The 25,194-nt window shown below is 47.1% G+C and overlaps 1 protein-coding gene across 3 annotated transcripts in view; it reads right to left on the minus strand.

Moving 5' to 3' along the window:
• PCSK6 (proprotein convertase subtilisin/kexin type 6) overlaps window positions 1-25,194 on the minus strand; it is a 110,259-nt gene that overhangs the window by 69,160 nt on the left and 15,905 nt on the right. For 2 of the 3 annotated variants that reach the window (XM_048481957.1, XM_048481959.1), the window contains exon 2: window positions 18,756-18,860. The exons of the other annotated variant lie outside the window; for it this stretch is intronic. In XM_048481957.1, coding sequence (XP_048337914.1) covers window positions 18,756-18,860 — 105 coding nt within the window. The remainder of the gene's footprint in view (window positions 1-18,755; window positions 18,861-25,194) is intronic. 3 annotated transcript variants of the gene reach the window in all.

Genomic DNA, 25,194 nt, shown 5'->3' on the forward strand with positions numbered 1-25,194 from the left:
ATTGCCCAGAATTTCAGTATTTTCAAATAAACCCTCCGTGATACACCTCCGTAGATGCCAGCCACAGATGCAGGCAAAACATTTGGAACATTGCCCTTTTAAGAAACTCATAGAGACTGGCTGCCCGAGCGACAGCTTCCCTGAAGCCAAGCCTCAGAGCCTGTGGGGAAAGGAAAAGATGAGTGAGTGAGTGAGTGAGTGGGACAATGGGTGACAGTGGCGGGTGGGCGGGCAGGCAGGAGCCTGCTGGGTGCCCCACAGGCGTGCACCCGGCGACATGGGTGGCCCCAGCTCTTCCTTGCCCCTGCCTGCTCTGGCGTTTCCTTGCTTGCAAGCAAGGAAAAGCTAGAGCAGCCAAGCGCTGGGGCTGCTGTGGGGGTCTTATAAGATGCCTCAGTTAATGTGATGTTATTGGTATCTATTTTTATTTTTGAAATTTATCATCCTAGACTTATATACGAGTCAATAAGTTTCCCCAGTTTTTGGTGGTAAAATTAGGTGCCTCAACTTATATGTGGGTCGACTTATACATGAGTATATATGGTATGCTTGTATTTGTTAAATGTCTGTCTTTGTAACTTGCATTTTTCTGTTATTCTTCGTGGAAAAAAGTAAAATTAAAATTAAAAAAACAAGACAGGATGTGATGTCAGAATTCTGACATGTTAATTTTAGGGGAAGGGAGTGGCTTGTGGGTTGTTAATCTGTGATGTTTTAATAGCTACTTCTAAACTTCCAAGAGCAAGGGGAACATTATCACATAAATATTTTAATAAATATATAATTGGCCCTACCAAGCAGTACTGGGGGAGTCATAGACTCTTAGAGTTGGAAGAGACCACAAGGGCTGTCAAGTCCAACCCCCTGCAGTGAAGAAACAGGCAATCAAAGCACTCCTGACAGACGGCCACCCAGCCTTTGTTTAAAAACCTTCAAAGAAAGAGACTCCACCACACTCCGAGGTGATGCATTCCACTGCCTTTAAGGTCAGGAAGTTCTTCCTAATGTTTAGGTGGAATCTCTTTTCCTGCACCTTGATTCCATTACTTCATGTCCTAATCTCTGAGGCAGCAGAAAACAAGCTTGCTCCCTCGTCGACATGGCATCCCTTCAAATATTTAAACATAGTTATCATGTCCCCCCTTAACCTTCACTTCTCCAGACTAAACATCCCCACCTCCTCAAGTCTCTCTTCGTAGGGCATGGATTCCAGACCTTTCACCATTTTACCATTCTTCTAGTCACGTTTCAGCTTGTCAATACCCTTCTTAAATTGCGGTGCCCAGAACTGAACACAGTACTTTAGGTGTGGTGAAGTCTGACCAATGCAGAGTAGAGTGGTACAATTACTTCCCTCACTCTAGACACTATACTCTTAGTGATGCATCCCAGAATTGCATTGACTTTCTTGGCTGCCATATCACACTGCTTATTCATGTTCACTTTGTGGTCTACTATGATTATGAAGCATCATGAATTTAGGCTGCAACTTTGGTTGACAGTTTCCCCCTGGCCACTAGTGGGGGATGATGGGTATAGTAGCCAGGTTAGAAAAGTCCCAAAGATTTAGGGATGGAGCCTGGAGTGTGCAGGGGCTTCCGCAGGGTACAATGGCCTAGAGCCCACCCTCCAAAGCAGCCAGGGGAACTAATCTCTACAGTCTGGAGGCAGTGGTGGGATCCAAAAATTTTAGTAACCGGTTCCCATGGTGGTGGGATTCAAACAGTAGTGTAGCGCCAATGGGGCTGGGCGGGGCACGACGGGGGCGTGGCCGGGCATTCCGGGGGCAGGGCATTAATAATCTCTCTGTCTTTGTAAAAAACTCTTACTGTAAAAAAAAGTTCCTAATTTCCAGCTGGTATCTTTATGTCCATAATTTAAACTCATTATAGCAAGTCCTATCGTCTACTGCCAACAGAAACAACTACTTCTCCTCTAATTGACTGCCTGTCAAATACTTAATACTTTCAAATACTTAATTTTGTTTCCAGAAATCAAAAGAAGGATACTTTCCTTAAACAAGGAATTTTACCATATTTCTAAAACAGCCCAACAGGGAGAATTATCCCGTTTTCTACCTTCGCTAACCAGCCACATAGGAAACAACAGGACTTCATGATTTTTGGACCTAATGGAATTTCTAACGGAAAAGCAGACCCAATTAGTAACCCCCTCTCGGCACACACAAATAATTAGTAACCCACTCTTGGGAACTGGTGAGAACCTGCTGGATCCCACCTCTGTCTGGAGATGAACTGTAATTCTGGGGTCTCCCTAGATTCCACCTGGAGACAGGCATCCCTAGCTGCCCTGCAGAAAAGACAGGTTTAACTACTCTCCCCAGTTGTCTTAGCCCTGATCAGAGAGGTCAGGAAAAAAGACAGAACAGTGTGGTGCCTGCCTTTTTTTCCCACTGATCAGAAAATGAAGCAGGAAGGCAGGCTGGCAGGCAGGGTCTACCACCCCTCTCTCACACAAGCACTGTTTGAGATTAAAAAAACACATCAGCAATTCCTTCCACAGATTTCGAACATCATGGACCATTTGACCCTGAGGATACTATTTTCCCCAGCAATTGCCCGCCCTGCTGCCTCTTGTCTTTCTTTCCTTTCAGAGCAAATCCTGGCACTCAGAAACAGAAATGTAATTTTTAGCACAACCGATGCCAGCGCCCCGTTTCAAGGACCAGCTGCATCATATCATGAACTCTGGATACAAAAGGCTCCAGCGCATTATGATAGCAAAAGCCAAGGTAAAAACTTCCAAGCATCTCCCTCGCTGTCAGATAACATTGACAAAGCAGATGTTGTACAGCTGCAGAGATCCTCCACAGCACATTAACAAGATAAGTTATCATATAACCACACAGAAAGCAACAGGGGTGGGGGGAAATGTTTGTTGATTAAAAGCCAGACAGGATTATAATGCAACTCCACTGAAGAAGAGAGAATTAATGTTCTCCCCCCACAGTCCTGGCCTCCCCAAGGACAATTTTTGCAAAGAAAAGCAACTGTAAAACGTGGGATTAGTTTCCACAATTGGAAGAGTCCCCGAGGGCACCTGTGGATTTGCAGGAGAACCTCAGCAAAGGGAGAACTTCCCCTGTGTGAAGATTAGCAGAACGCTTCCGTAATAAGAAGTGGGAACCCCTGGGTGAAGAAAGTTGGTTCTGACCTTTTTAAACATTGTATGTTGAGAGATTAGCCAGGAACAAGTTGCATCAGATGTTTAACGTGCTCTACCAGTTTGTGAAAAGCTGTTCAAAGGAGCGGGGCTCATTTCCCCCGAAGCCTCAGTAGTTTTAAAATGTGAGAATCTCAAGGGTGGATTTTTGTGCGTTCATGTGCAGGGCATTTCTCGCCCACCCTTTCTTCGTCATGGTTGCGCACAGGATTCTGGAGGAGAGCTACAGGTTTCCACAAGAGTGTATTCTTCTGCCAAGGAAGGCTGCCTGTCAAATTGGAGCCCGGGTGGGGCTGAGCAAGACAGAGACGAAGCAACATGTTGTCATCCAAAGGAGGCGTGAGAACAGTGCCCTAGTTACCCAGACAACAAACACGTCACACCCAAGTCCTAGTCGAGCATTCAGAAGTGTGTACACTGTACTCACATAGCAGGAAACCAAAAAAAATGCCCATTGCACCTGACCCTGGACAAATACAAGCTAGCACATGCAAAAGGCATATATGGAGCCTGCAAAGACTCTTCCACACTACCGTAAAGCTGCAAAAAAGCAGCATTACAATCATGTGGAGGAACTTACGAACCAGTAAGCATGTTCTGGATCATTGCAGGCGATAGGAGTAAAGACAAAACCAAACTGGTGCAGTATTTAAAGTATCGGACGAGGATCTGAGAGAACCCAAACTGAACCCTCGCTTTACCATAAAACCTAGCTGCACAACTTGGAGTTAACTGCTGTCTTACAGCATCACCCACCTCACAGGGTGGTTGTGACAAAATGGCGGAGGAAAGAATGTGGTGAACCACTTTGGGTCCCCATTGGGAGACCCGACAGCCCCCCCCATTGATTCTCGACAGCCCCCCATTGATTCCCGACAGCCCCCCCATTGATTCCCCATTCCCCATTTAGACAGCCCCCCCCCATTTAGATTCCCGACAGCCATTGGGGGGGGGAAAGATGCATTGACCATAAAATGCATTGCTTAAAATGAAGAATAAAATGCATTGCTTAAAATGACTCACAATAAAATGCATCATTGAGAAGACTTGCAGACAGCCTTTCCAGACACCTCCTTGAGGCAACTCCGAAAATAAAACAACGCATCATTCAAATTGCATCAAACAGTGTCAATCCACAACAGTCATAGGAACACCATAAAGTCAGCCATTAAAAAGAAGACAGGGGAAATATTAATCAAACTGTCCTCAAGGTAGAAGCGGATTTCAGAAACACTTGCTGGGGGGTGGGGGCAGTGTAGAGAGGAAACTCCTAGTTAAAAGTCTGGGTAAAAAGAAGGCTTTTTGGCCTGGCATCTAAAACACGGTAAAGCAGTGCTAAGTGAGCCTCGATAAGGAGGGATTTCCAGAGGTGAGGGGCCACTACTGAAAATGCCTTGTCTTGTTTCTGCAGAAAGGAATATAGGGAGCAAAGCTTCAGTCACATTGAATAATATGGGAGAAGAGGCAGCCCTCCAGTATACCTGTGCATGTGATTTTCTCTATGGCCTTACAGCGTATGCTCTTCTGAAGCTTTTGGAAACACCAAGAAGTACCTGACATGCACTGCCTACGCCCACCAGCCATTAAAAGATTTTCTTCTCCAGACGATACATCCCTGGGTACAGCTTGAACAAGGTAGAGCCCAGAGGTAGAGCCCCTCAATTTGGTGGGGTCGATTCCGCGTTTAAGTCAGAGCATTTCCACCAAGGAGGAAAACCAAAATGGCCATTTTGAAATCCTTTATATTGGGAGTAGAAGACTGGAAAGGCAGGTTCTGTTTGGAAGATCCATGCAAGCCATATTTATGTTTGTAGGATGCATGCATCCCCCGTGACACAGAAAGGGGGAGATGAACATCAACCATGTACGTTTGGTCTGGATCAGGTTTCAGAAAAGGGACGGAGATGGCCGGAGGGAATAGTTCTGCTCTGTCTCTATGCTCTGTCAAGCTCCTTTGCGGACTTTCCTGTGAATCTGTCACGCCTGCCAGGAAGAGAGAAAGCGCGTGCGTTTACTTCTGTGCCGCTATTTAGCATGCTGATTATTGGGCAATTTCCAACACCTTTTAAATGTTATAACTGCACAGGTTGAGGCATGCACAACCGGCAGAACGATTCTCTTTGCTCAGGGGGGAAGAGTAGACACACCAAGACAAGCCATCCTAGAACGTAAAGCTCAGCATCCGAGTTGTCTAGCAATTAAAACAGACATGGCCTTAATCGCAATGTAATTCTAATGAGAAATATCCTTTAGTTTAGGAGGATTCGCGTGCTGCCGATTCCCGACAGGGAAGGCTTCTGAAACCAGCATGCTCATCAGAGGGGACGTAGTCATTTGGTTCATGAATTTCTAAGCCATTGCTCTGTTTTGGAGAGCACTTAAAAGTAAATGCAAAAAAACAGGCAATGTGCTAGAAATCAAAATTATTTAGAATTCGTTCAAAGCTACTTCATAACCACGAGAGAAAACAATCAAATGTCCTCAAAGGCTTCCAGAAATACATTGCTCAATGGTGCTAGAAAGCTTCTTGGGGTACAAAACTCAAAGACTGTAAATGAAGTCAATAATCTCAGGAGTTGACAGTGGCGTAGCAGGGGTGGGCGCGTCGCACTGGGCGCGCCCCGGGGGGGCAGCAAAAATGTTTTTTTGATATTTTTAGTGTTTTTACTTTGTCTGCCAGCAGGGGGTGCAGTTTTTAGGATAGTGGCACCAAAATTTCAGGATATCGTACGGCGACACTCCTGCTGATGCCAGCCAAGTTTGGTGAAGTTTGGTTCAGGGGGTCCAAAGTTATGGACCCCCAAAGAAGGGGGCCCCATGCCCCATTATTTCCAATGGGAGCTAATAGAAGATGGGGCTACACTTTTGAGGGCCCATAACTTTGGACCCTCTTAACCAAACTTCACCAAACCTGGGAGGTATTATCAGGAGAGTCTCCTAAAGACACCCTGAAAATTTGATGCTGCTAGCCTAAAAACTATGCCCCCTGAAGGCCGAAAACTGAAAAAACACTAAAAAATACAAAAATCAACAAACTTGGGGGGGGGGGGGGAGCAAAACTCCAATTTTGCACCGGGCTCCATTTCCCCCAGCTATGCCTCTGGGAGCTGAGAATGTTGAGATGATCACTCCAGAAATTCCTTGGACGTCTTCTCTTATGGGCTACATAGGCTAAAATGAGATAAACTGGAAGCCAGTATAATTAAGTAGCTTTATATGTTGTTTGTATCAGGTATCTCTCAGTCTGACTGTGGTATTTTTATGTAGCTAATTGTAATGTAAACACACAAGGACTCAGCTTGCAGGGGTATCCTTTCCTTCACACGGTTCTCCAGAGGAGGACATGGTGGATGAAGTTACAATTTTCCTTAGGTCTTTATGTGGAACAATCCCTTTAAAAGGATTGTGTGACCTTAGAACTTTGATTGTGGAATTTTTTGTGGACTATATGAAAATGTGGGACTATGGACTCTTAAATGAGATCTGATAGGGACTATATACTACCTATTCTACTTATTGGGATTCTCTCGTGTTGTATGCTTACTTGTATTTGTTTATGTAAGGTTGTGAATTGGCACCTACTATGCACTTTATTAAATCGCTTGCATTGGCATGTGAATGTATTAGTATAGCCACTGCACTCTAATGGACATAGTGGCTTTATGTCTGCTAAGATGGACCAGGCTGTTTACTGGTGACCTGATAGTGAGGTTTAAAAAAAAATCTGAATATGGATTTATTGTAATAACTTTCATACTATTAAAGAAGAAGAAGAAGAAGAAGAGTTTGGATTTATATCCCCCCTTTCTCTCCTGTAAGAAGACTCAAAGGGACTTTCAATCTCCTTTCCCATCCCCCCTCACAATGAACACCCTGTGAGGCAGGTGAGGCAGAGAGCTCCAAAGAACTGTGACTAGCCCAAGGTCACCCAGCTGGCGTGTGTTGGAGTGCACAGGCTAATCTGGTTCACCAGATAAGCCTCCACAGCTCAAGTGGCAGAGAGGGGAACCAAACCCAATTCTCCAGATTAGAGTGCACCTGCTCTAAACCACTAACCCACATTGGCTCTAAAAATAGCTTTCGTGCCATGAAAGCAGCCACGAATCTCAAAAACCTCATGAATGCTAGCAAAGGTGGAAGGCTGCAGGAAAAATGGAAGACCCAGCATGGAGTTGCCAAGAGTCGGAAGTGACTTGAGGGCACTTAATACACACACCCGCGCGCACAGAGAAGAGTAAGGCCGCATGTCCTTGCAACTTGATTTACCCAATCCAACTGAACTGGAATAACCAGTCCAAATTACTAACAGACATTGACTTTGCCCCAACATTCTCGAGTCGTAACGTTTCACAAGTTTCTACAGCAATATAATCTCCCCTCCCTCCTCATCAAGGAAGTCTTATTAAATTGGAAAAGACAGTTATTGGAGGGGCGTACTGGATCAACTGGTTTTGTTGGCAGAGGATCACCCCGGGTTCCAGGAATCTCTGGAAGGGGATGCTAATTTCTAAAAAGAAGCACTCTTTTGAGATTCACAGCTGCACAAGCATCAAGTTGCTTGGTCGGTTGAATGTTTTGCTTTTAAGCAACGAAACCACAGTGAATTTCTAATGGGGTGTATTGGTTATAGGATCTGGGATACCCAAGTTCAAAACCCCAACATGCCGTGGAAGCTTGCTGAGTGTCCTCGGGCCAGTGACATGCTCTCAGCCAAACCTACCTCACTGGGTTGTTGTGACAATAAGGCGGACAGGATGACAATGCAAGATACTTTGAGCCCATATTAGGGAGCAAGATGGGGTATAAATGAAGAAGATAAAAATATATATCACAAACTAAGTGATGTGTTTGCTGTTTATGTCAAGGTGTAAGTTAAACGAAGAGTTTTTATTTTTTTTCCTCAACAGTAAGGAGTCTCAAAGCGGCTTACAAACTCCTTTCCTTCCTCTGCCCACAAAAGATACCTTGTGAGCTAGGTGCAGTGGCAAAGCTAGAAGGGGACAGAGGGTGCGCCATGCACTGGGTGCACACCTGGGGGCGCAGAAAATCGCCTCCAGGCCCCTCCCCTTTCCCCCGCTCCTCCGGGGTGCCCTGTGGCGCCCCCTCCGTGGCACCCCTCCTTCCCCCTTCCCACACTTACCTTAGTTCCTTTCCTTTTTGAGAACTTTTTCTGGCTGCAAAAGGCTGTTCACAGTAAAAATGGCCTGAGGAACTACAGTTCCCAGGAGACCTTGGGGCTCACAAGGTCTCCTGGGAAGTATAGTTCCCATCAGGCCGTTTTTACTGAGAACAGCCTTTTGCAGCCAGAAAAAGTTCTCAAAAAGGAAAGGAACTAAGTAAAGTGGGGGAAGGGGGGAGCCACGGGGTGTGTGTGTGTGTGTGGAAAATATAAAATGCTCACCGGGCGCAGTTTGGCCCAGCTACGCCTCTGGCTAGGTGGGGCTCAGAGAGTACCCAAAAACTGTGACTGGCCCAAGGTTGCCCAGCAGGCTTCACGTATAGGAACAGGGAAACAAATTCAGTCCTCCACAGTCTGCCACTCTTAACTGTTATACCACACAGGGGTTTGCCATTACCTGCCTCTGCATGGGCTGAGAGAATTGTAACTGGCTCATGGTCAACCAGGAGGTTTCATGTGGAGGAGTGGGGAATCAAACCTGGTTCTCCAGATTAGAGTCTGCCACTCTACAACAAGCTTGCTCTCAAGTTAGTTCAGGTAAGTAAACGGCCTGCAGTTCCATCATGCTAACCTTCTTGCATTTTCATACATACTTATTAAAAAGACTATTTTGGACGTTTTTTAGATAATGCAACTATTTGTTTAGGCAAAGGAGTAGCCCAAGAACTCTCAGTCTTTGGCTCATAGCCTGTGGCTACAAAGTGAGTTAACCGCTGAATCTAGAACCTGCCCAGAACATGGTTTTGCTTGTCTTTGTTCTTTAACTGCATTTTGCTTGTTTAATCTGTTGTTTATTTAGGCTTTGGGAAGCCGCTTTGCGTCTTTACCTGCAGGGTAACAAATTACCGAAATAAATATTAAAATAAACAAAAAAGGGAGAAAGGTATCGACGGGTCTCAAAGGCAAAGAAACACCTGAGTGCAGCGTGGCTAATTTTGCCAGCTTTTAATCAGCACAGCTTGGCACGCACAAAGAAGAACAAGTGACAAACCGTTTTCCCAGGGATGTTCATTTTGTTTGCATCAAAAGTAGAGTAATTCAAAACACCTGCCATTCCACTGTAGATATGGATTCATAATTCCTCCCTTCCAAATGTTTATTCAGTTCCCCTAGGGCTAAGAAACTTAATTAGAACATGGAGGCCCAACCAATCATACCATTTTTTCTCGAAAAACGGTGGAATGCTCACAGGTTTGCCGTTTATTTATTTGTGTTCTGTCCCCTCCCTCCTCCTCTTATTAACTGTGTTGACACAACACAAATGGGCTGAGCTCCAGTTGGGTTAGCAACAGCTTATTAAAAGTTGAGCGCATACATTCAAATATTTACAGGGCAGAACATGTTCAAGTTTCGGAAGCTCTTCAGGAGCGGGGGGGGGGGGGGGGTCACAGCGCACAGAGGAAACAAGGGACATGCAGAATCCGGAATCTTGAATCAAGCATGGCCAGTTTATGCATTTGTCGGAATCAAATGGTACAAGTTTTGGCAGACTTTACCACTTCCCTGGGGGGAAATTACATTCCAGGCATGTAGAAAGCTAGCATGTCAAGGTGAATGGACCAAAGGTCCAATTTACTTTTATATGGGGAAAGCTAAACAGGTTTCAGCCCAGTCAGATTCTGGCTATAAGACTCTTCGAGATCCTTGTTCTTGAGCAGCAGTAGGAAAGAAGCATAATAAATAAAGCAAAATAAGTTTGGCTTCTATCACATACTAGGCAGCAGTTAAGGTCCTGGGCAAAATATCATCTGGACACAAGGCTATGAAATAACCTCCTGTCTTTCCTTCTGTTGACCTTAACCATGGTTAAGTACTATGTTGACAATACCCATAGTTATTGCCAATCTAGGTTTGCTCTTAGCCAGAGTTTCAGTGGTGTTGATGGTGAAGTAACCTTGAGTGCATTCCACAGCCCGGGCGATGGGCCAGATGCATCGGCGGAGACTTTATCTTTGCGCGGGAGATGAAGACTCCGTTCCCATGGGAAGCAGGAAGGGGGGATGGGGTGAATGGTGTTATAACCTGTGCTTCTGGCGGGAAGTGCCATTCCTGCCACTGCGTGTACTTGAGCTTTCTAAGATGTCTTAATAAATGGACTTTTACTCCCAAAAGCCTTTTATTTCTGCTTCTATGGAATTCCTTACATTGTGGCAGGAATCCTAATTCATCTATATTCCTGTGCAGTGGACCTCTTGTCTTGCGATGGAGAGGTTGAATGTTACTGCGGAAGGTCTTGGTAGCCCCAAAAGAGGGCTCCGACCTTTCCCTTCTGAATCTGGAGGAACCCGGCAGGAGAGCGGGCCTCGCATTTTGGTGGCTCTTTCCCGTCCTGCATTATCAGCCGCGAGTCTTCCTTTACTCCGTTGGAGCGAGGGACGTGGCGGCGACCATGGGAACTTACATGTAGGTCGTTTGGGGCGCTGTCTATGGATCGAGCGCCTGTGGTCCGGATCTCTACCCGTTTTAAGTAGTGGATTACGAAGCCTCAGATTACAGCCTGTCATGGAGGAGACGGAAGCTTGACCACCTTTCATGCGGCAACCCAGAGATCCATTGAGCGATTCCTGGACTGATATTTTGGTGATGCTCCCAAGGAACCACCGTGGCACAGCGCAGAACCCGTCCAAAGTACACCGGGACTGAACCTGGGAGTAGGAGGGGTGTCCGTGCAGCCTCCCCAATACGGACCCCCCTAATCCCGGGCCAGCGTGACCGCGCAAGGAGGTGCCTCGAGGAGCCACCGGTGTCTACAGCGACTTCTGATGTCTCCGATGTCTCGCTTCCAGGCGGCGAAGAGTCGAGAAGAAAGCCTGCATTCCCAGCCGGACCGGTTTCCTCTCCCATCGAGAGAGGACTGGGATGAGGTAAGAACGACTCGCGAGATGCCAAAGCGGCATGGAACCGTGAACGCATGCTAAGAGGAGGAGGAGCAGGCACAGTTGCAGCAAGAGCGCGAAAACCTGCAGAGGGACCGGGAACAACAACGTAAAGAAGTCCAGCTCGAGGGATTGGACCCGTGCCAAAGAAGCGGCTCAAGCGACAATAATGCCCCAAGAATCTGTCAGTCCATGATAAAGTCGCAGAACATTCCAGACTGGATTTACAAGCGGCAACGCGAAAGCGTTCAGGCTCTGCGCTTGCATAAGCGAGCTCCCCGCAAGCCCTTAAGCGGAACCCGAACTGGGCTAAATTGGAGCGAGGAAAAGCTGCTTTGCATGCGCGCCAGGATGCACATTGATTTCGCCGGGAGAGGGGGCTGGCTGCGTTGGAGAGGGAACTAAGGAGGCAGCAGACCAGGAAGCCCCAAGTTGGAGTCTGTATGCTGTTACTGATCAGGCCCGGTGCCAGGGGGGCAGCGATACCTGGAGTCCTGCCACTAAGCGCCAAGCGTACCGCCAGCGCCCCCGATTCCGGCCCCCCCCGTACAACAGCTGCCTGCCCAACCTGCTCAACCAGCGCAACCACCTCCCCAGCAGAAGCCAAGAGCCGTCCGAGCGGGGCTACTACCCGACTGATACCAGCCCGTTTTGACGGGACCGCTTCCAAACTTCCCTAAGCGTCTTGCAACTCAATGCCCACTTGGAAGACTATGATGATTTATATACGGTCTGAGCGCGAAAAAATCCCCGGGACATCCCGGTTCAGTCCTGGATGGGGCAGCAGCCGACTGGTTAAGTGACTCTTTTGGATTTGCAGGATGAGGACTCTCGCGGTGCCCGCATTCCTCCAAGCCTTAAGAAGCTGGCGGCTTTCAAGATCCAGGCGCCGAGAGTGAAGCTATCCGCACCATCAAAACCATCCAGCAAGGCAACCGCCCGTTTGCAGAATTTGCCCGTGAATTTCGTCGCGGCTGACTGCTGGAGCTTCCTCCTGAGTGGCCTGAGCGCGCTGAAATCACGGAATACTTCTCGGATGCTGTGGACGGCAAGCTAAAGTGAAGCGGTGTTTTTAATTAGGGTTCCTGCATTACTATTGCAGATTGGATCCAGTTGGGGTCCCAAGTGAAGCGTCTCGTTTGGAATCTCGGCTCGTCAAGGAGGCCGCCCATGCGCCGAAAAAACCACTTCATTGTGTTCCACCAAGTCAAGCCGGGCTTCCAGCCTTCACCGAAACCACTTCTGGAACAGCTGTCGCCGACCGGGATTGTGTCTTTACTGCGGAGGGCCAGGTCATCTAGCCGCCAACCGTCCCAAGAAACAAAAACTAACCGCTCTAGCTCCGCGCACTCGCCTGCCAAACCACTACTTAGAGTCAGGGGCTTCATTCCTCCACAGGCTCGCTTCACAAAGCGGTTAATGGTTGGGCGCACTCCAGAGGAGGGGGGGAAGCAGCTGTTTGCCTTTCTTCAGCCCCCCCATGGACATGGGGTCTCGACTCCTGACAGCGGTGCAGTGAAGGCCAGCCATTCCCATTACTGTTCAAGCATTTTCTGGCCAACCCCGCTTAAACACACTTTCGCATTATAGCCTCGGGCCCTTTGTGGATTCCTCGCTGCTCCCACTGCTTAATGCGGCCCCATTTGAGTGGCAGAGGAGCTAAGGTCTGGACCGACTTCCCCTGGCTAAAGCTCCATAACATTCACCCAAATGGACGTAGTTCCCTCGGGAACCAAGGACCGCCCAGTACAAAAAACACAGCCGGTTTCTCCTCCGCTACGCCGCACTACTGGGAGAAAATTAGTTTTTTATTTTACGCCAGTGGCCAAACACTCCATAGTTTTGGCCATGCAGCTTGTTTATTGTTACATGAACCAAAGATTTCATTTGGAAAGAACGGATCCTAGAATTCACTGACCCTCCCTCGCGGTGAACAATACATGAATTGGGGAGAAAACCCAACGCCTCCTCACACACACCCCTCCCTGGCTTCCTCAGTGATTGCTCCCCGCCATTCTATTGGCATCCCACCTGCATATCATGATCTAGAAGCCAGAGTTTTTCAGGAGCAGGAATCGCGATCAGTTGCCACCCACAGAGACACTGACTGTAAAATTGTCATACAACCAGGGGCACAACTACCCAAAGGTAGAATCTACCGCATATGAGTCCGCAATGAGGAGAAGGAACTTCGTGCTTTCTAACGGACAAGAACCTTGCTCATGGGTTCATACGGGCGGGCTACCAAACACACACACGCATGCTCCCGGGTTTTGTTTGTCAAAAGAAAGATGGGTCTTTCACGGCTTTGCACAAGATTATCGAGGTCTCACGCGGTCTCCCTGTCCACAAAATATCCTTTTGCCTTTTGATCAAGGACCTTTTAGATGCACTTTCGGCAAAGGACGGCATTTTTACTAAATTGGACTTGAGAGAAGCTTACTACAAGAAGTCAGAATTGCTGAAGGCTATGAACACCCTGACCGCGCGAATACAAAGTTTGGACGAGTTTGAATATTTAATACCGCCATTCAGCTTAAGTGGGGCCCCCGGAGCTTTTATGGCCCTTATCAACTAAGTTCTCCATGATTTACTGTACAAAGGGAGTTGTTGGCGTATACTTAGATGACGCTTTAATTTACTCACAAACCATAGAAGAGCATGAAATATTGGTTCGAGAGGTATTAGAAACGCTTTGCTTGACAACTCTCTCTTTTGCCAAACTCTCTCAAATGCTGTTTTCATCAGACCTCCATTGACTATTTGCTACTTGCGGATCTCACCGCAGGGCTTAAAAATGGATCCTGTTAAAATTGACGCTTAGTCCTCCAATGGCCTGCTCCCACCAACCCAGAAAAGAACTCCAGTCGATTTCTTGGTTTTGCTAATTTCTATCGTGGACTTTATACCCCACCCGCTGAACTGACTCTCCCTCTCACAGACCTCTTCTACGCACTTCAGCGGGTAAAGATCCACTGTCCCACAAGCCCGGGGCCATTCCCCTTTCCTGGTCTGAGGAATGTCAAACAGCCTTTCAACTTGTTAAAATCTGCGTTAACCTCCGAACCTATCCCAAAGCACCCTGACCCAGATCTCCCCGCTTGTGGTTCACGTGGATGCCTCCCCGACAAAGCACTTGGGGCAGCCCTGTTGCAGAAAAATATAAGATGGTGCAGGCTGGTTCCGTGTGCTTATTTGTCTCAAAAAAAAATTCTCTGGTGCCGAACTCAATCTGGACTGTGGGGACAAAGAGACTGGCGGCCATCAAAGTAGCGCACTCTCCCACTTGGCCACTGGCTGGAGGGGGGGCTAAGCACCCCTTTCAAGCTTGGTCGGATCATTAAAAAAACCTGGCAGCTCTTTCCACCCCCCCTCAAGATGTCCGCCAAAAGAAAACAACTTCATTGGGCCGATTTCTTTTCTCGCTGCTTTTCTTTTACAGTCCATTTTTTTCCCTGGGAAAACCAACAAACTGGCTGGACGCTACATACCCGGGGAGGGGTGGAGCTGCCTTACGAGACATTCAGCACGCGACTGTTCTTTTCCCCTCCCAGTTGGGGCTGTAGCTGTCACCCCATCTCAAACGCGTCCACTTTCCCTCCACCCCCACCATTCCCAGTCTCGTCTCTCCGCTTTCCCCAAGCGGAACTGGAGGAGGCGGGGCTGCACGAAGCCTCCAGCGTAAGGAGACTCCCACCATTGCGTTTGGAGAATGGAGTTTGGCCCGGAGGGGGAATCAGTTGGCACGCGGCTCTCCCCTCCGCAAGCAGGTTCTTGAAGCTGCCCACGATGCCCGCTCGGCTGGACATTTTGGCTTTTGAAAACTTCTGCATTTAGCCCGCCCGGCAGTTCTGGTGGTAGCGCCGCACGCTGCTAAAGACATTGAGGCATACATTAAAGGCTGCTCGGTTTGTGCAGAAGCCAAAACCATCCCGGGGAAAGCCCCATGGACTATTGAAACCTCTCCCCGTAGCCTCCCTACTCTTTGGGAAGTCATCTCCATGGATTTTATTACAGATTTGGTTCGAAAGTCATTGGCAACACGGTTTTATGGGTGAGTGGTAGACTTCTATTCTCTAAGCAAGTTTCCATTTTATTCCATGTGCTTCCATCCCTCCTCGGGCCTCCCAAGTTGGCAGCGGCTGTTTATTCAACATGTTTACCGCCTCCATTCCGCTCCCGTTAAGGTGGTCTCCGACCGCCGCCCCCACCCATCTCAAAGAAGTTCTGGAAAGCGCTTTTAAGGTTGTTGAGGGTCCGCTGACATCGCCGCCACTTCTACCACGCGTTCAAAGTGACGGCGTAGACGGACGAGGAAGAGCTAACAGAACCCTAGAAGCCAGTATTTCACGTTGTTACACCAACTACCACCAAGGAACACTCAGGAAGACCTGGCTTATTCCGTTTGCGGAGATACTTCTACAACACGCGGTTCATAGTAGTACAAAGAAACCCCTTTGAAATTGTGTCTGGTCGTCTTTCCCGGCCAAGGTTACCACAACTACCCGCAGTGCAGCTTTGGACCCCCAGAATTTCAACAATGGATTTCATCCACGTAGCCGAGGGATGGAGGTCTGTCCAGACTCAGCGGCGTTACAGCCTGTAAAGGACTCCTAAAACTGCAAGCCGATAAACACCGCTTCGGATTTTCCTCGCGTGTGGGCTCCTGGGTGTACTTTCTATCTACAAAAAATCTCAGAGACGTGCATAAATATTCCAAACTTGGCAAGAGATTTGTTAGGGACCTTTTCAGATTACTAAAGTGATTAATGATGTCACTGCCCGCTTTAGATTTGCCTAACTCTCTTAGTAACATCCATCCTGTCTTCCATTCCAGCTTGCTCTAAGGAGGCTCCCGCTTCCGATGCCTGGCACGCACTACCGGAGAGGCCCCCACCGACTTATTATTGATGGCCACAAGCGCACTACTAAGATTGACAGCTATCCTGGACTCATGCTTTAACCGCAAACGGCTTGCAATATTTTAGTCTCGCGGGTGGGATATTCCTCTGGGTATCAATCAATGGGTTTTATTCCGAAAATATTGGAAAGCCCCTACCCTTATTTCTGCTTTCCACCGTACCTTTCCGCAAGATAAACCCAGGGGGAAGGGTCTTCTTTAAGGGTAGTAGAGTGTAAAGGATTCAGTGGTGCTGATGGTGAAGTAACCTTTGAGTGCATTCCACAGCCCGGGCGATGGGCCAGATGCATCGGTGCGGAGACTTTATCTTCTTTGGCGCTGGAGATGAAGACCTGCCTCCCCATGGGAAGCAGGAAGGGGGGATGGGGTGAATGGTGTTATAACCTGTGCTTCTGGCGGGAAGTGCCATTCCTGCCACTGCGTGTACTTGAGCTTTCTAAGATGTCTTAATAAATGGACTTTTACTCCCAAAAGCCTTTTATTTCTGCTTCTATGGAATTCCTTACAGAAGGTGGCTAAATACCCTGATTAAGAGTGAACCCTGGACCATGTTTAGCCATGTTTAGCATTATGGTTCCTGTAACCTTTCACTATCGTAGAGGTCAGTAGCACATGGAAAGATGGAATTCCCATTTGGAGGAGTGTAGGGGAAGGAAAGGAATGTATTGTCGAAGGCTTTCACAGCCAGAATCCCTGGGGTGCTGTGTGGTTTCCAGGCTGTACTCGAGGGAATATTCAATTGCAAAGTATGCCAAAAGGGTTTCATCTACAGCAGGTGTAGGGAACCTGCGGCTCTCCAGATGTTCAGGAACTACAATTCCCATCAGCCTCTGTCAGCATGGCCAATTGGCCATGCTGGTAGGGGCTGATGGGAATTGTAGTTCCTGAACATCTGGAGAGCCGCAGGTTCCCTACCCCTGATCTACAGCAAATGCAAAGACCATGGACGGGGGAAAAAAGAATGAAGTGTTATGGCAAGCAATTAATAGCTATGAAGCTGCACAGCTAAGATTCTGTAATGAATTATTTCCTAATGCTTTTCTTGCTTCTTTCTCAAGCCTGACATTACATCAAGCCAAGCGCTGGTACAATTTCATAAGCTGGCGATTCAGTATCCGGAGACCAAGTCTCAAGGTAAACCTGTCTCACATACAATGCTAATTGTCCACGTCAATCTTTTGGTGTTTTTTTTTTTTTAAAAAATGGTTTCACAAGGCAACACACAGCCCAGAGAGCGATTTTTCATTCCATTGCCCCCCAAAAGCTCTTTTACAGAAAAATAACATAATTACAAGGTCACTTTACTGAATAGCAAAAGACTCAAGTCAATAGAAGACGTGACAAGTTATGAAAACACAAGTTGCCACACTGACTGCAGCACCTGAAAAAATCTGAGGACATATTATAGATGCCAAATTCCAGAGGCCATTGTGCCAATTCTTAGTAAAATGCTTGTTACGTTATGACAGGCAGTGGGAGATGCTCTGCCATTAATTTCTGTGTAGTTCGCACACAGAGACACATGGCACCCCTCAAAGGGAAGCAGAGTTTGGACTTTATACCTTGCTTTTCTCAAGGTCTCGAAGCAGCTTATGAACTCCTTTCCCTCCCTCTCCACATAATAGACACCTTGTGAGGAAGGTGGGACTGAGAGAGTTCAGAAAGAACTGTGACTGGCCCAAGGTCACCCAGCCTATGTAGAAGAAGGGAAACAAATCCAGTTCTCCACAGAGTGCCACTCTTAACCAATGTACCACAAAGGGGTTTGCCATTGCCTGCCTCTGCATGGGCCGAGAGAGTTCTGAGAGAATTGTGACTGGCCCAAGGTAGACTAATCTGGAGAGCCGGATTTGATTCCCTCCTCCTTCACATGAGCAACAGACTTTATTCTGGTGAACCATGTTTGTCTCCCTACTTCTCCATATGAAACGTGCTTTGGGCTAGTCACAGTTCTCTCTAAACTCTCTCAGCCCCACCTACCTCACAAGCTGTCTGTTGTGGGAAGAGGAAGGGAAAGGAGCTTGTAAGCCACTTAGAGACTCCTTGTGGTTGAGAAAAGCAGGGTCTAAATCCAAACTCTTCATCATCTAAGTGGGAGGCAGGGTTGGATGTCTACCATCACATTGTAACCAATCACTACATAAAAAACCCAGTGCTATGGAGACAAAGGGAATGTGTCTCCCATTGTGGGCTATTTGTGAGAACTAGGCCAATGTGTGACAGAAGAAGAAGAGAAGAGTTTAGATTTATATCCCCTCTTTCTCTCCTGTAAGGAGTCTCAAAGGGGCTTACAAACTCCTTTCCCTTCCCAGCGCACAACAAACACCCTGTGAGGTAGGTGGGGTTGAGAGAGCTCCAAAGAACTGTGAGTAGCCCAAGGTCACCCAGCTGGTGTGTGTTGGAATGCACAAGCTAATCTGGTTCACCAGATAAGCCTCCACAGCTCAAGTGGCAGAGTGGGGAATCAATCCCAGTTCTCCAGATTAGAGTGCACCTGCTCTTAACCACTACACCACGCTGGCTCTGTGTTTGGTGGCCACCTTCTGCCCAGGGCCCTCCATAAACTGGAACCGGCCCCGCTCCAGTCCCTGCATACCTTTGGATCCATCCTGAGGAAGTTGTGGGGGCCTCGGCTGCTGAACGTTGACCTCTTAATTGTCCTACCATGATGGAAGTGGTAATAGTCTTCCAGGCTTCCAATCTGTAACAGCAATATGTGGAAAAGAGTTAGAAGAACCTAAAAGCTCAGACCAAGTCGTCCAGAATTCTCTCCCTCACCCGTGGCCAGCAAGGCATGCTCCGGCCTCTGGTATTCAGAGGTATACTGCCTCAGATTACAAAAGGGCCTAATGAGCTGACAGTCAGCAATGGATTTTGTTCGATCTCACTGCTTTAGTCAACACGATGCTTTATGGCAGCTTTACTGCAGTTTTGCAGCACTGGTTTCAGACAACAGTCAGTTGTTGCTTTCAGACCAAAGGATTCAGGGGTGAGTTAGGTGCAAAGACTAAGAGAAAATAACATAAACTCTTTGCTATGACATAGGGTACCCCATGTTCCCATTAGTGGTATGCCACTGGGAGGAACTTCAGTGGAATATAATGCTATAAAGTCCACCTTCTCCAGGTGAACTGATGTGCCACCTGCAGACCAGCTGTAATAGCGGGCGATCTCCAGCCCCCACATTGAGGTTGGCAACCCTAACAGCAACCCTGAACTTCCTGGGGGATCTCTCATTCCAAGTACTGACCGGGGCCGTCTGCTTAGTTGCCAAACTTTGACAAGCTTGGTCCAGTCTGAGCTATTCAGGCTGCTAGGAACACACAGAAACACACACATGAATAAATAAAACCAAACAGAAGAGCCAGATGCCTGCAATTCAAAAGCCTCCCCCTTTCCAGCCATCAGCCTAAATCCTGTGTTAGCTTGCAATTTCTGCCTGCAGTGCCACGCTGCCCCCCTCCCCCCTCCCGGGACTTTACATTCCAGGTTTTATTACGTTCATTTAGTTCTACGCTCTAAATCTAGCTCTAATCTGTAATCCCCGGGGTCTTCATTTTTAGTATAAATTAAATCCATAAACAGGGGCGGCAAAGGAAGCGTTCACATCCTCCGGCCCCCTGCAAAGAATGACGCACGGTCCCCTGTGTTTGCCATTCATAAAATCTAAATGCGAGATTTTCAGTATGCCATTTGTAAAACGACAGAGCAAAAATATGCAGTGGAAGGGGGGAATTCCAGGCAAATTAGGTAAACAAAAATTAACTCTGGAAACAGCTTGCTTTGAGCCCGGATGTCTGACATGTTCCTGGTTTTAAAACACAGAAGGAGAAACATTCCAAGGAAGTTGAAGGCTTTCACGGCTGGATTCAACTGGTTGTTATGGGTTTTCTGGAAAACCCACAACAACCAATTCCAAGGAAGATTTCCTGGCCAACCAAGAAATACATTCCAATTCAACTACAAGAATCGCCATATAGGTTATAGGGAGAACTGAGTTAATAGTACAACATTGGGAGGGGTAAGCAGACAGAGGGAATGAACCATGGCCTTAGATGTCTCTACACTAATGCACAGAGCATGGGAAAGACAAACTTGAACTCTGAACACAGCAAAGCAAATATGATATAATAGGCATCACTGAAACCTGGTGGGATATAATGTGATTAGAATGTAATAATTAAGAATATTAAGAGAAAGGGATGCTTGATGGATGGGAATTTCTTAAAAGTGAGATCTTGAAGGTACAATTTCAAACTGTTCCAATGAGGAGGAAAAGTGGGAGGTGTCTAAGAAAACCAGGACAGAGAACTTTCAACTGAGCTAGGATTTAAAAGGAACATGTACAAGAAATGGAAAAAGGGGCCACTCACCAAAGAGGAATTCAAACAAATAGCCAGGATGTGTAGGGAGAAACAAGTAGCATAAAATATCCTGCGTATTGCCTGCGTAGTTAGCAGAATCTATTTATGAAACGATCGCAAGAAGTGACTGCAAGATTAACTAGGCTCATGGGCAGGCACCAAATGCACAATGTGATCTCTAAGTAGTAAATCTCAACACAAAAGTGGTCTGTCTTTTAAAAATGGAAGACCGCAGGGGGTCCAAATGTGAAAAGCAGGGGGTCCAAATGTGAAAAAGTAGCATAGCTGTGTAACTGGAGGTATTCTAATAGCTTGGCAAACCACTCTGACTCACCGGTAAGGATATTAGTTGAACTGGCAGGTGATCAAATGCCATTCACCAGAACTCATCTACAGAACAGCTACCATGCCTAGCCAGCCCTAAATAAAATTAAACAAATGCTTACTGTGAGCACTTTGTCACAAAGACTCATTTTGAGCATTGAGCACAAAATGTTGCAAGATGCATCACAAGATGAGACTGGGACGCAAAGTATCAGGTCTTGGCTGTTCCCACCCTTGGAGTGGTAGAAACTAGCTGGCACAAGAGAGAACAGTGAAACACCAGAAATGTCTGCTGTGCAATATCAGTATCTTCCTGAGCAGCAAGGAGGCTTATCAAGCTTAAGAGTTCTACAGAATTCTAGTTGACAAAACCTTCCCTGCTTTAACTAGAAGCAGATCTCCAATTTCTGAGCCAGGGATTTTTGTCTGCCGGGCTGTCAAATACCCTTTTTCTAAGCAGAGAAAAACCAGCGAACACGGTCAATGTTAGGATACAGCGGACATGCGGAAAACTTGTAAGAAAAGTGCCTGGCTGGATCAGACCAGTGGTCCATCCAGTCCCACCATCTGGTTTCAAAGCAGTTGACTGCCCGGGGAGCCAAAAAACAGACTACAAAGCCTTTCCCTAAATTTGCCTCTAACTAAACGTAAGGCTTGTCTGTTTGGACACATGGACTGATCTCTCACAAGAAAACATGGAACTTTGTTTTTGCATACGACAGGTGCAGCAAGCATATTATATGCATCGGAATGGAACACTCTAGCTATTCCTACAATTGAAGAATGCCGGGTGAAGGCACGGGACATTTGCGTTCTCACTTTTCAGCCTTACTTTGCAAATCTGCACTTTGACGTCAACAATGGTCCAGATATGCACTGCTTGGCTGGGCCTGTTTATGTCCGCAGCAAGCAGGCCCCAAACAATAAGAGAGTGTCCCTTGTCTCTTGTGCTACTGTTAGTCATATACACAGGGTACGGATCGCTCCGTTTCCATGGAAATGGGACCATCCGACCAAGTGTTGACTGCCAGGAGCCGAAGAAGCCATTCATCACCATTTAGCAAAATTGGACCAAGGGTGTCATGCATCATAGACCAGGCTAACTAAAACAAACAAACAAACACAAATATCATGGCGAATAATGGCTTTCCTCCAAGCAAGGATGACAGTGCGGAGACAGGAAGTATCTGACTAGAGATACTTCCTGTAAGAAAGGTTCATTGTCCAATCCCATGCCAAGTTTGTCCAATCAAAGCCCGTTGATTTCAGTCTTCCATCAGGACTCCTGTTTGGTTCCTGGAGATGATGGAAGAAGACGAAAAGTTTGATTTATATCCCCCCTTTCTCTCCTGTAAGGAGACTCAAAGGGGTTTACACTCTCCTTTCCCTTCCTGCCTCACAACAAACACCCTGTGCGGTGGGTGAGGCTGAAAGAGCTCCGAAGAACTGTGACTAGCTGAAGGTCACTCAGCTGGCATGTGTTAGAGTACACAAGCTAATCTGGTCCACCAGATAAACCTCCACAGTTCAAGTGGCAGAGCGGGGAATCAAACCCAGTTCTCCAGATTAGAGTGCATCTGCTCTTAACCACTACACCATGCTGGACTCTGCCCACAGAAAACTAGAATGAATCCCTAAAAACTTTTTTTCAAGACTGTGGCAAGCAGCTGCTATTCTGAACAGACAATAGTAACCACCCTTTCCACATGAATCATCAAAAACGTTTCAAAAACATTTTCAGCCCCCCTCCCCCCCGGTATGTCCACACTCATCCCCTCGAAATGATCTACGGCTGCCTATGGCTATACAATAAAATCTTTGATTGATTAACTAGCCCAGAGTCACCCAGCAGGAATGTAGGAGTGGGGAAACAAATCTGGTTCACCAGATAAAAGTCTGCTGCTCATGTGGAGGAGTGAGGGATCAAATGCGATTCTCTAGATCAGAGTCCACTGTTTTTACCCACTAGACCACACTGGCTCAACACAACAGTGATGCGTCATGCAAAGAAAGCCATGGGCTTCTGCCTGTCCTGAATCTATGGTATGGAAAGCACTGTTAAGTTGTAGCCTGCTTACAGTTTTCAAGGCAAGGGCCAAACAAAGACTGTTTGCCACTGGGCACTTTCGCACCTGCAGAATAATGCAATTTCAATCCTCTTTCAATGCACTTTCACAATTGTTTGCAAGTGGATTTGGCCATTTTGCACAGTAAAATCCAGCTGCAAAGTGCTCTGAAAGTGGATTGAAAGTGCATTATTCTGCATCTGTGGAAATGCGTGTTGCCTGCCTCTGAGCAGAAACCTTGGCCTTCCTTAGTGGTCTCCGATCCAAGCACTAACCAGAGCCAACCAATTCAGTTGGCTTCCAAGATGTGCTGAGACCAAGCTAGCCTGGGCCATCCATGCCGATGCCCCAAATCCACTAGTGATGCACATTTCCTTTACTAAAGCAGCCATTTAAGCTATCAAAAAAGTGTGTTGTTTATACATTAACAAACACAGACTTCATCAGAGCCCAGACACATTTTCTTATGTGGGAACAGCTCTGCTAGGTAATAAAAAACAGCATGTTGAAGAGAACCTTTACCAGCTTTCCAAACCTGGGGAAAATTTTAAATGCTTACAGTGATATGAAAGCTGTAAATGAATCCTGCAGCATACAGGAAACTCTCAGTCAGCTTTGTAAGCCTTGGAAAACGTTTTGAGTTTCACTGCGATACGTCAACAGTACACAAATCCTTATGTTTGTAATCATTTAAATAGCTAAAGCTGAAACAACCTACCGCTTATTTATTTCGGGGGGGGGGGGTCCCAGTTCTTATATTTTGGATACATTTCATAATACCCCGTTGCACCCCCCCCCCCCCCAATTTTCTTTCTTCCATCCAAACAATACAGTCTCTTCCTAACAACAATTCAACATGGCAATGGACATCCTTTCTGTTGTGGGGAGAAGAAGAACAACGAGGTGGAGGAGGAGGAGTTTGGATGTATACCCTCCCCCTTTCTCTCCTGTAAGGAGACTCAAAGGGGCTTACAAGCTTCTTTCACTCCCCCCGCCGCCCCCACATCAAACACCCTGTAAGGTGGGTGGGGCTGAGAGAGCTCCGAAGAGCTGTGACTAGCACAAGGTCACCCAGCTGGCACGTGTTGGAGTGCCCAAGCTAATTTGATTCCCCAGATAAACCTCCACAGCTCAAGTGGCAGAGTGGGGAATCAAACCCGGTTGTCCAGATTAGAGTGCACCTGCTCTTAACCACCAAGTCATTAAAAGGAATTTGTAAGCCACCTTGAGTCTCCTTACAGGAGAGAAAGGGGGATATAAATCCAAACTCCTCTTCTTTCCCTCTTTTGCATCTTGCCCCAGCCACTACAGTATCTTTTTTTGAAACAGAACCAAGCACAAAAGAGAAGGTCTGAAAGTAACCTCAAAGAGAGCGTGCCCAGTCTCGCCGAGTGAAAAACAGCACCCACATGAAGCAAAGCCCACTGATGTCAATTTAGCTCCTCAAAAGATTGCTTACTTTCACTTCTTATCACTGGCGTAATGTCCATTGGGCAAGGTGGGCAGCTGCCCAGGGCATCACCTTGTGGGGGGCATCAAAATGCTGGGTTCGTTTTTGGGTATTTTTAGTGGTTTTCCATTTTTGGCCAGCAGGGGGTGCAGTTTTTAGGATAGCGGCACCAAAATTTCAGTGTATTATCAGGAGACTGTCCTTATGATACCCCCCAGATCTGGTGAAGTTTGGTTCAGGGGGGCCAAAGTTATGGTAGCCCCTCAAAACTGTAGCCCCCATCTCCTATTAGCTCCCATTGGAAACAATGGGGGATGGGGCACCCCCTTAGGGAGTCCATAACTTTGGACTCCTTGAACCAAACTGTAAGGAATTCCATAGAAGCAGAAATAAAAGGCTCTTTGGTGAAAAAGACCGTTTATTCAGACATCTTAGAAAGCTCAAGTACACGCAGTGGCAGGAATGACACTTCCCGCCAGAAGCACAGGTTATAACTCTATCCATCCCATCCCCCTCCCGGCTTCCCATGGGAACGGAGACCTCATCTCCCGCGCAGAGATAAAGTCTCCGCCGATGAAACTGGCCCATCGCCCGGGCTGTGGAATGTAATTTGCTCAGGGCGGCTGCCTTCATCAACACTACTGAAACTCTTTATTACTCGCCTTTAAAGAAGGCTATACTCCTTACCCCCCAGGTTTATGCGAAAGGCGCCGGTGGAAAGCAGAAAATGCGGCGGGGCGCCAATATTTTCGAATAACCCATTGATTATACCCTATAAATATTCCGTCTCAAGAGACTAAATATTGCGTTGCCATGCATTAAAGTTGGTGA

The sequence above is a fragment of the Sphaerodactylus townsendi genome, linkage group LG17, assembly GCF_021028975.2.
Source record: "Sphaerodactylus townsendi isolate TG3544 linkage group LG17, MPM_Stown_v2.3, whole genome shotgun sequence".
Classification (NCBI taxonomy): domain Eukaryota; kingdom Metazoa; phylum Chordata; class Lepidosauria; order Squamata; family Sphaerodactylidae; genus Sphaerodactylus; species Sphaerodactylus townsendi.